At 33.2% G+C, this 12,300-nt stretch overlaps 1 protein-coding gene across 1 annotated transcript in view; it reads right to left on the bottom strand.

The window, feature by feature from the left end:
• The window catches only part of SPAG6 (sperm associated antigen 6), an 83,879-nt gene that overhangs the window by 23,027 nt on the left and 48,552 nt on the right, over positions 1–12,300 (bottom strand). Inside the window, exons 6-9 of the mRNA XM_074266907.1 lie at positions 9,252–9,457; positions 8,025–8,198; positions 6,854–7,006; positions 4,157–4,348 (exon numbers count right to left, since the gene is read on the bottom strand). Of these exons, the coding sequence (XP_074123008.1) occupies positions 4,157–4,348; positions 6,854–7,006; positions 8,025–8,198; positions 9,252–9,457 (725 nt within the window). The remainder of the gene's footprint in view (positions 1–4,156; positions 4,349–6,853; positions 7,007–8,024; positions 8,199–9,251; positions 9,458–12,300) is intronic.

The raw sequence follows: 12,300 nt of genomic DNA, 5'->3' as shown, positions 1-12,300 counted from the left end.
GGAAGAAAAGATTTGGCACCTGGATCATGAAGCGAATGAAGGATTCTAAGATATAAAACCAAGGAGAAAATGCATTGGAGGTTTGGGAAAAGAGGGGAAATGATCCACATGAACATAATGAAATGGAAAATGGGAAATGGGATGGGAGGAACAAAGAATAGTGTGGCTCCAACATGGATTATATCAGAGACAGCAATGGGTAATAAGGGTCCCAGAGAACAAATAATGAGGCAGATCAGCTCCTCTCCACAGGGCAGTAGGGATCTGTGTGGGCAAACATTTCAGACACTGTCTGATATTAAGTGTTTTCCTTTCTTATAAGGAAGAGTCCAATTTAGGGAAAGTTGAATTGTCTCTTCTGAGATGATGATGATTTAAAAGGATAGATAGGGGAAGAGAGGGAGGACAAAGACAGAGACAGAAACAGAAAGAAACAGAGAGGCAGAAACAAAAAGACAGAGAAACAGAGACAGAATCAGAGAGAGAGAGAGAGAGAGAGAGAGAGAGAGAGAGAGAGAGAGAGAGAGAGAGAGAGAGAGACAGTCAGAAAGACAGAGAAAGACAGAGATAGAGAGAAAGACACAGAGAGAAAGAGAGAAACAGAGAGAGACAGAGAGAGAGAAAGGAGACCAGAAAGGTAGGTTATAGCCAGAATAGGGGGATGGGACAGACATTAAATGTCAGACTAAGGAGTTTATATTTTATCCTAGAGGCAGCAGTAAACCACTAAAAGTTTTGTTAGCAGAAATGTGACATGTGCCTTATGCCAATTGTTTTGGCAGCTATGTGGGAAAGGGATTGGAGAAGGGGAGAAAACCTTTCAGTTCTGCTTCTTTCTTGGAAAACTACAAAGAAAGAGAAATAGATAATTAGATTGTGGAGTGCTAAGTCACTGAACATCCTTAGGCCTTGGCTTTCTCAACTGTCCAATGAGAAGGATCGGAATATTTCATAGAATCACAAAATATCAGACCCGAAACTTCAGGGCATATAACAGCACTAGAAGGTGTTCATCAGTTCCCTCCAACAGCAATCATTCCGCTTATGAATAGTGCTGAGGGTGATGAAGTTTGTCTCTCCATTAAGCCAAAATCTTCCATCCTGTGATTTTTCACTAATCCTCTCTAATTGTGCCCTTGGAGGTCAAGCAGAAACAAAGCATGTAACAGTCGGGTACCTAAAAGATAGCTATAATATCTTCTCTGGCTTTCTCCTTTTTTTGGATAATCACTTCCTATATATCATGGTCCAAAAAACTTTCACCATTATGGTACCTTCTTCTGGAGGCTTTCTTGCTTATCAATCTTCTTACAAAAAAGTAGTGCTCAAAAAAGAAATCTAATACTCCAAGTGTGGTCTGGGAAGGCCAAATAATAGTAAAATGATTACTTCTCTAGTCCTAAACATTATTCCCCTTTTAATTTAGCATACGACCATTTTTTTTTTACTTTTTACTGCCATGTCACATTGTTGACATATTGGGTTTGCAATCCACTAAAACCAAGCAACTTATTTCAGAATAGCTTTCTATTCATGTCTTATACTTTAAAAAGTGATTTTTGAAACCATATTAAGATTTTACCTTTTTTCCTATTAAATTTCATTTTAGAAGACTCAGTCCAATATTCTAGCTAGTTATCATTTCAATGCCTAATTGTGGAATCTAAAGTTCCTGAGGGTAAGGATCATTTCATTTTTTAAAAGTCTCCTTGCTAGGAAGAGTGCTTACACATAGGCTTTTAATAATTATTGATTGAGCATTGATAGTCTATTCAATAGAGAACTTTTGAACTACGAAAAGAAAAAAACAAATTTTGCTATTTTAAATTCCCATTATGACAAATTTTAATTTTAGTGATATTTTAGCAGGATATTACAATTTTCTGTTAAAATAGATGACTGACATGTTTAGTGTATTTTTTGAAAATATTTCAAGAAATTGAAACTATTTCTAGTCATATGAAAAGGTGCTCCAATCACGGTTGATCAGAGAAATGCAAATTAAGACAACTCTGAGATGCCACTACACAACTGTCAGATTGGCTAAGATGACAGGAAAAGATAGTGAAGAATGTTGGAGGGGATGTGGGAGAACTGGGACACTGATACATTGCTGGTGGAACTGTTATGGATCCAACCATTTTGGAGAGCAATTTATAACTATGCCAAAGAGTAATCAAGCTGTGCATACCCTTTGATCCAGCGGTGTTTCTATTGGGATTTTGTCCCACAGAGATCTTAAAGTAGGGAAAAGGACCCAGCTGTGCAAAAATGTTTGTGGCAGCCCTTTTTGTAGTGACAAGGAACTGGAAACTGCCAGCAGTTGAAGAATGGCTGGATAAATTGTGGTATATGAATGTTATTGAATATTATATTTCTGTAAGAAATGACCAGCAGGATAAATACAGAGGGCCTGGAGAGACTTACAGGAACTGATGCTGTGTGAAATGAGCAGAACCAGGAGATCATTGTGTATGTCAACAACAACACTATACAATGATCTTCTCTGATGGACATGGCTCTCTTCAACAATGAGATGATTCAGATCAGCTCTAATTGTTCAGTGATGAAGAGAACCATCTACACCCAGAGAGAGGACTATGGGGACTGAGTGTGGACCACAACATAGTATTTTCACTTTTTTTATTGTTTGCTGGCATTTTTATTTTCCTTCTCAGGTTTTTTTTTTCTATTCTATTTTTTACTTTGGTGGCCTAGAGCAAAAAAGGAAGATTAGAATTCATTGAAAACCCCATTGCTTTATGCAATTAAAAGTTTTTTTAAAAAAGCAGGAAAATTCAATATATCTACAACTCAGATTAAATCTTAGATACATTCCTGGAAAATCACCTGCAAAGCTGTATATTAAATATTTTCCTATTAACTTGCATTATAAAATAAATGTATTCAACCAGAATGTTTTGCTCACAAAATGTAATAAATCACAATTTTAAAAGTACAGCAAATATTGTACATGTTTAACCTATATTAAGTTAAGTAAATATAACTTACTGATTCAGAAAGAAGAGAAGGGAGGAGCGATAGATTGTGGAACTCAAAACTTAAATGTTAAAAATCATTTATACATGTAATTGTGGGGATGAAATATTATTTTCTTTTTTAAAAAATTTATTTTATTATGGCTTTTTATTTACAAAACATACATATGGGTAATTTTTCAACATTGACCCTTGCAAAACCTTCTGTTCCAAATTTTCCCCTCCTTCCCCCAACCCCGTCCCCTAGAAGGCAGGTAGTCCATACATGCTAAATATGTTAAAGTATATGTTAAATTCAATATATATATGCACATATACATGCATATTTATATAGTTATCTTGCTGCACAAGAAAAATCGGCTCTAGAAAGAAAAAAAATAGAATTTCTATTCTTTCTGTCAAGTTTTATATAACATGTTCATTATTACCCTTTGCATATTATCCACACATTCCATAAAGATTAAAAAAAATTTTTTTTAAGATGTTAGATCTGTTGTGGTGGTCTGAGACATAAGGAAATATTGCAAAAATAATGATTATTCATATATTTACCACGTATATTAAATTTCAAAGAGGAAATACTGTCAAAGAAAGACCTTTCATATAAATACAGGATTATTAGAAAATTTAAAAGTGAACCAAGCAGAATCAAGTAAATGAATTCCCCATTTTAACAAATGTTAAATGTTATTAATATTTATTAATATTAAATGTTATTAATATTTATGTTTCTAATGAATTTAGCTGACCTGTTCCAGACCATTGGTATTTTTGAAATATAAAACATGGAATAATGCAAGTATAAAAGCAAGATTTAAAATAATTTTAAAGGTTTATATGCCATTGTGAGTCATTCTTACTTTCCTGCCAATGTGCAAAATAGCCAGTCCCTATCCTTCTTTAACCAAGCTTCAGAATATCTTCATCTGACCAGTTAGTAATATTTCTAAAATCACAATAATTTAGTTTTTAGCTTTAAATTATAAATATCCAATTATATAAACCAGATGGTGATTATTAACTCTACATAATATTCCTATCAAAATATCAACATTGTAAAGCGACATATTTTTAAGCAACTAAAGTTAACAAATCCTCCCCAAAACACAATCACAAATAGTTAAGCAAACCCTAGATGAATTGACCACAGTGCTTACTTTTATTTGAAGATCTTCCGAACTGTCTTGTGACATGTAGAGAGTAAGTAAAATCGGCAAGGCATTTGTCACAGCCACAGCACGTGCATGCTCAGGAGTGTGTCTTCCAATCTGTCCTAAGGCCCAAGCAGCAGCAGCCTTAATATGATCTTCTGATTCTTCTGACAAGCAGACTGCCAACTGGGGCACTCCCTGCCGTGTGGATCAAAAGAGCAAGTGTTATGAATCTCGAGCAGGATTAAAGAGCCTTCTTTGGCTCCGAAACATTAGAAGAAATCATTTTAGTCTTGATCCCTTTCCCACTAAACGGCTCAGTAGATGAGCATATCACAGGGGCTGTCATTTTTGGAGTCAATAAAATGACTAGAACTAATTTACTTTAATTATCTGTAACAATCCAACTAAATGGAGAATAACTCTGCTAGATTCTTCAAATCAGCATTCATTTAATCAAACAACAGGCACCACAGACTAGATAGTAGATGAAATGAACCGCTTTCAGAGTGACAAAGCCTGAAAATATTTAGGATTTCAAGATCTCTAGCTTAGCTTTGTTTTAAATAAACAATCTACTATTTTTAATTTAAATAAGTTTTTCACCAAATAAAATAAATTTGAGGGTAGTTATATTCTGGATTGAAAGTGTAAGCTGGACTCCTTAAAGTAACCTAAGTAATTCATTGAAAGTAGGCTTTTTTTCATAAAAAATTAATCCATGAAAAGGATCAATATTTAAACATAATTTTGTTATTATTTTAACTTGTATTATTGTATCATATTTTATTTTGTATTATTGTACTGTATCATGATAACTCTTAAAAATATAAATAATTGATGTACATCTGTTGTATTCTTAACTGTTTTACTTTGAATCTCCAACTAAGCTTTATGTTCATAGCAGAAAGCTAGAAGATTCAATATATTCACTTGTTCATACTCCTATAGAAAATACAAATTGTCCTACCAGGATTTGTACGAACCTTATTTTCAAACAATTTCATAGTTGTAATTATGATCATCTAAAATTTATAATTGTAAGAATCCTTCTTTATACACTCATGCTACTGGAGTGGAAGTTAAATCATTTTATATTCCTTTTGGTGCCAGGCCTTTAGCTTGCCCATTAGAATTAATTTACCTTTTAAAAATCTGCCTAAGCACTTAATTGGTTTCTTTTCTAAAAAAATTAAAGATGGGGTTGCCAGTATAAAAGGTCACCCCAGTCCTCAGAGTGAGATCTCTACCCAGGGTGTCCACAGTTCAGCCGTTAGTTGAGAAAGACAGCAATTCTTAGCATCCCTTTCAAATTCTGTAGCCTTTGTTGTTCTGACTACCTTGCAGGGTTGTAGTGAGTTTCAAACAAGATATAAATGTGAAAAGTGCTTTTGGAACTGTAAAAACAAGATCCAGAAGTGAGATGTTGCTAACATCAGTCCATCCTGCCAAGAAGGTGGTAGGAGCCTGCCTTGTCTTTCTGATTGTGGATAGCTTGCTCTCAGACCAATCGAGACATAGACTAGGAAAGGGTAAGGTCACCTTGTAAGTCTGAAAAGGAAAAAGTACAGGTCAAAGACAATCCTCCCCTTTCCCACTCTATGTTTATGCCTTCTGGTTACCTAGGAAACCGGCAAAGCCATGAAACATTAATCCTATTGGCCCAGACATAATCCCCACCACCATCACTACCACCATCAGCAGAGACTTCACTATGACCAGAGGCTTTAACTAACTTTCTTAAGTTCACATGACAACTTTCAAGTCCATCTTTGAGAAATGGAACTAGAGAACAAAATGTGAGGTTTCTAAATGTAATTAATAGCAGTAGTTTAAAAAAAAAAAAGATAGGAAAGAAATGAGCAAAAAAGGGAAATGGAGCAAAAGGGAATCATGAATTAGATGGCAGATGAGGATGGATGACGGATAGAGAGAATGTTCTGAGGATTAGCAAGGGATTGAAAAATCCACATTTCTCTTCAAGCAGAGAAGCAGGTTTTCTACACTGATAAGAAGTCCACACCTTAGGGGTCCTTATAGACGCCATGACTATTTGACTAATATTTTCTTCCTTTAGAAGGTCAATAGTGACAATAGTGAATCGAGACAACACAAAAAGCCCAAAGCCGAAAGAGCAAAAATGGGTCTCTATTCTTTTCTTTACTTACTGCCTTTCATCAAGTCAGTTTGTTTGGAGGAATGACAAATGAAACCTACCTGCATGAATTCCTTTGCCATCTCCTCCCCAACTCCTGACTAAAGTAGAAGTTCCAAAATTCAAAGAATAATCATGACCTTAGTTTTGAATATGTTAATCTAAGTTATTAATGTAGAAAAACAAATTAATTACATGTTTAAAAGCTCACTTGTCATTCCAGAAGCTCATAAATAAATACAAAATACCAAAAACATAGGATTTCAAATATACCTGATATTTACAGTTAGCAAAAATGATTCAAATAAAAGGACTGTTTATTATAAGGGCTAAGGAAACACTTTACTTAAAAGCTCATTGAAATGGAAGCCTTATCCTGGCCCAGTACATTAAGAAAGTTATCTAAATATATGGCTAATAAAAAAGGTGTATGTTCAGAGATTCTTTTCCTTCCATTTCACATATTTTATGGTATGAGAACAATATTAGTCTATAGCTCTTTCTTGGAATCTCATTGTAATGATAATAGAGAAATATGAAGAACTAACCTTGGAGATGATCACTGCCATAGCTAGGTTCTCAGAATGTGCAGCTACATAGCCAAGCATCATGATGCCAGGAAGCCTTATATTTCCTTTGCAGGAACCAATACAATCAATCACAGCGGCAACTCCTCCTGCATTAACTATTAGTTGTGAAAGCTGCAAGAAAAGGACCAATGTAGATACCTCAGGCAGAAGGCAACAGGGTTACTTTTTCTTGGTACATTCCTATGGTATCCCAAATATTTTTTTTAATTTAGACTCCCCAAAGGATGCTTCTTTAATAGGATATGTGCTTATTATCATAACTTACTTCTAAACAAAGTCAAATTTAATTATGGATTTCCTACACATTTGCTGAAGAAATACCTAACTGCAGCCTTCCTGTTTCTTCAGTGCATCAATATATATACACACACTGTGTGGCTTATTCTGTGGTTTAATTTTTCATGCATTGATGGCACAACTTTTATCCCTATTATAATGGGTGTCAAAATTTCTCACCTAGACTCTGAGCCTAGGGCTAGCTCATAACTAGCTAGCTATTGAAACTAACAATCATAAGTGGGTCTAAGGATGATTAATCATTGAGTAGAAAATACAGTGTCACGTTGGGAATATTCTAATCTAATTATCCTTCCTTAGCTAGTAACTATTTCCAAGTGATTTTATTTCAATCATGAAGTCTCTAGCTCAAGTTAAGATGTTTGGTGAAATGAAAAATGTATACCTTAAAGGAAGGGGAAAAGTTTAGTCAATGTGGCTATTGCTAAAAATAAACAAAAAATCCCTAGAAACTACTTCAGAGTCTGTTCACTTTCTGCATCTTATTATTTCATATTTTCTATTCATGTAGAAGGCACCAGGAAGGAAATAAATGTTACTCTGCATAACCTTTATACAAAGGCAGTGTCTATTATACAACCATCACAAGTATGAAAAATTCTGCATTCCTGATCAAACTGTGGTAATGACTAGTATTCTCCCCACTCTGGAAATGGAGAAACTGAGGCTGAGAGAGGTGAAACGTCTTGCCCAAAGTCATTTTAATTGAGAGTTTGCGAAGGGAAGAAGTGTGATTTCTGACTCCAACTCCATCGATTTAACCAATGCAATGAAACTAATGGGCCATTTTATTTACAGGAGATTTATTTTGTTGTTTTTATTTACTTTTTACCTCAGGTGTATGTTTTGCTATTTCTCTAATTAACGTGGAAGCATTTTTCTTGACGTATTCATCTTTGTCCTTCAGGCACGTAAGAACCACAGGGAAAATTTCTGCTTCAACAACCATTTCCGCCAGGTCCACCGAATGCTTGGCTATCTGACTAAGAGCAGAAAGCACTTGACGCTATTGAATAAGAATAATTATTTAGACTCCATTAGAGAGGGTTTGTAAACAATTTTTTTCAGACTTTCATAAACTTTTCTACATAGTCGTTCACAGCATAAAGGAAAACATAAACATATATTCATGTGACTTGAGTTTCATTCATATCCAACTAAGAATGCTCACTAGTACCTAAAGGCAAAGGTTTCTTTTTATTTACTCTACTAAAGCTTCACACAATGGTAAATGATCAAATAAAATAATCTTCAACTTAACAAAATCCCATAATTATGCAACATCCAAAACAGAAATTTATGCCATAGTTAGGTTCCTATTGCTAAAAACTGACTTTTTAGGCCCAAGATTTAAATTTTATCATAACATTGTTACCATCTTTTAAAAATTCTACTTTTATTTAATGTAAGTAGTAGAATTTTAAAATATACTAATTGACATTGCATATGTATAACCTATGTAAAATCAGTTATTGTCTTAAGAAGGGGGAGAGAGAAGGAAAGAAGGTAGATAATTTAGAACTCAAAATTTAAAAAAAAATGTTAAAATTGTTTTTAATTATAATTGAAGAAAAATAAAATATTATTTAAAAATATATAGATTTTCCAAAAGTTTTCGTGTAACTTAACACTTTTTTGAGATACCAATAAAATGTAACATCCATATTAATAAAAAATCACATTTAAGAAGTGATAAATCTATAAACAAGATAATATAATTAATATGGCATTGTATTGTTCTACTTTAAAAAAAAACAAGAATTTGTTTTAGTGGGAATGTTTTAATTATTAATACTACTGATGTGGATACATTTATGCTCCTTGAAATATTTCATTCTATTGCAAAGCAATTTTCCTAATTGTGATTCTGTTTCTAAAAATGGATTTAATGGATTATTTTTATACATCAGAAAACCTATGCAAGGTAACATCTGTTCTCACTGAAAACTGAGTGATTATTTTAGGAATTTGATTTTTAACAATTTCATTCCTAGGAATTTTCTTTCTAATATTAATAATGGATACTTAAAAAAAAAAAAGAAGCATATTTTTAAAGTACCTTCAGTTTAGCATCAAGGTTCAGGATCATCTGTGCTAAGTGAGCAATTGCTCCTGCATCCACCACTGTTTGGGCTAACTCTGGAGAATGCTTTGAAATATCGCTGAGAGCTGAGGCAGCAATCCTTTTCAAAGCAATTTCTGGCTCCTGGATACAGAGTACTAAAAGGGGCACTGCTCCCGCATCCACCACAGCTTGCGACAGTTCTGTGGGTCCAAGAAAAGTAATTAAGTGAGTATGGGTGACTGACCCTTGTGCAAGCCATTTTTCACCCTGACAGATACAGCAAAGAAAAAAAGGGGAGGGTAAACTGCACTGTCTCGACATCTGCATTTCAAATCAGCCCTCCTGGTTTTCATAAACCATGTGGACCAATCCTGAGCTGAAAAGAATACAGGTCAATCGATGGACCTCCATTTACATGCACACATTTGAGGTAGATTAGGCTGAAATGGCTTGTTATTCTGCTTTTTTTTTTTTTTTAAAGAGAGAGAGAGAGAGTAAGCAGATGTCAGCTGTTTAAGCCCTGACTATTTTGCGTTTATCAATAGGCAAGCATTTTATGCATGGTTTACAATAACAGAGAAAATTAAAGTACCAAAATTTGACCAACCATCCTAATTAGGCAGTATTTGTCCTATATATATAAGCAAACATTAACATGGATCATGTGTCAATGCAGTAATAAAGAATTTTTTTTAATTCCATTTCTTTTGGATCACTTATCAAAAATTATTTTTGCTTTATAATGCCACAGAAATATCTAGTTACAGTATTTAAGAACTATTAAAACATGCTTTCCTATTAAAATCCATGTTCTATGATACATCTAAATACTAAATATTTAGTTAATGTGAATACTTAATCAATTCAAATATCACATTAAAAAATCAGGAATCAGAGCAATATTTTGAGTAATTTGAATGTTTTCAACATAGGATATACCAATTAATGTGCATAATTCATTAATACCAGTTCTACAGGAGTTTTAAAATTTGAAAAATTAGAGAAAGATCCGTATAATCTATGTGAAAAGATTTTGAAAAATTACCACAGAGTAAGATTAGGATATTGTTCATATCCACATTGATATATATATACATATAATTTTTAATGTCCTTTTTAAAATTTTTAATGAAAAAATATCCTTTTTAAAAAAATAATTGAGTCTCCCTTCTAAAGTGGTCCCTTCTCTTCCCTTGTTTTATAGTGCTACTACAAACTATTATATCACAATTATTTGGATTTTCATCAAGTATTTTTATCCATCTTTCATTTAAGAAGATGTGATTAATTCTTTTATTTGAAAAATGGGAGGATGTGCTACTAGTAAAACCTTACTTTATTTTAAAAAAAAATGTTATTACTGGAAACACTGCTAGAAAAGGCAGCTGCTGTTTGCTCCAACTTTTTTTTAAAATTATTTTAAGAGGACAGAAGCACTTAGTTTCTATCACATGATATTTACAGTTTAGATAGGGTATAGGAAGTAAGTTATAGCTTATACATTACCTGCATAACAAATGAAGAACTCAACAGTTTTTTTTTGTTGCCTTACTTAAAAATGCATCTGATTTCTGAACATGAAGGGATGTTAATATGTAATTTTCTCCTAAACTAAAAGCAAGTAAAAGAAAATAAAGGTAGACAACGAAGGCAGTAATAGACTACTGGAGTATCAACTTAACAATAAAATAGATCCCTCTGAGACAACTTCAAAGCTGGTGATGAGCAAATAGGTGATAATATCACTGGGGGTAGAAAGATAGCTCACTGTATCCTTTCCTAATATTCACCTTTTGTAAACAATGAGAGCAATGGAACTACACAGAAAGTTGAACTGTATATGTTTCTAATACTGTATCAACTGAGTAATTTGATGTTTTCATTATATGTGTGTGATGCATGTATGTATATTTGTGTATATATATATATATATGTGTGTGTGTGTGTATATATATATCTATATCTAGATGGATAGATAGATAGATAGATAGGTTTTTCTTGAGTCCAGACAGTTTATCATTTGTCATATATATATATATTTTTTTTTTAAGCTAGGTCACATTGAAACTTAACACAATGAACAATGAACTGAACCCATTTGCTTTGAAGAGAGCTGCCAAATAGCTCCATCAGCTCATATTTTTCTTTTTAGATTATATTTAAATTTTATTGACCATTCTCACAATCCCCAGGTGTACTTTTTTTTTCATTGTGAAATTAGGCTTATAGCTTTACTCCTACCCCAAATCCTACAAAGCTCAAATCAAACCCTGTTATGTGAAGTTCCATGAAGACAGGGAAATGTCTTGTTTTATCTTTCTATCTTAAATAGATAACACATATTATTAAATTGAATTCCCCTGGCTGTTTTTAACTACTCAGTTCATGCTGTCACCCTTTGGAGTACACATGATGTATGCATACAATAATACAGAATGAGGCTAAATGTGTGGGAAAGTAAGGTCTTCAAGGTGTCTTTAAATACTTGAAGAGCTACCTTATAGTAGAAGAATTAAGACAGTTTTATAGGCATGGTGGATAGACATTAGAAGAAGACATTTCAATTTTATATCAGGAAAGACATAATAGAAAATAGTGTACTTATCTGCACATATGTCTTTATCAATTGATTTTTTATTTATTGTTTACATTCGCTTTCACTCATTGGGAAATACTTTGCATGAAAAATCCTTCTACTGCTGAAGACAAGCGTCTCATCTCTAATTTCTATCAGATAAAATGCCAGAGGCTTTACAAGGTTAAATGATTTTCCCAGTTACAATATCAAGGGAAGTGAGAGGTGGAAATGGATATCACTTTTTCTTGACTCTTAAGGCTAACCCTCTATACACTCTTCTAGCAGTTTTCAAACTTTTTGATCTCAAGACCCTTTTTTTAACTCCTAAAAATTATTAAGGATTACTCCCTCCCCAAAGAGCTTTTTATATGAATTATCAATAAAATTAAATATTAAAATATATTACATTATGATGAAAACAGTTTTGACCTTATTGACCTCCTGATAGTCTCAGAGATCCTTAAG

This window comes from Sminthopsis crassicaudata, chromosome 5 (assembly GCF_048593235.1).
Source record: "Sminthopsis crassicaudata isolate SCR6 chromosome 5, ASM4859323v1, whole genome shotgun sequence".
Classification (NCBI taxonomy): Eukaryota; Metazoa; Chordata; class Mammalia; order Dasyuromorphia; family Dasyuridae; genus Sminthopsis; species Sminthopsis crassicaudata.
The sequence above is the reverse complement of the archived record's forward strand: the minus strand, read 5'-3'. Positions and strand labels throughout refer to the sequence as shown.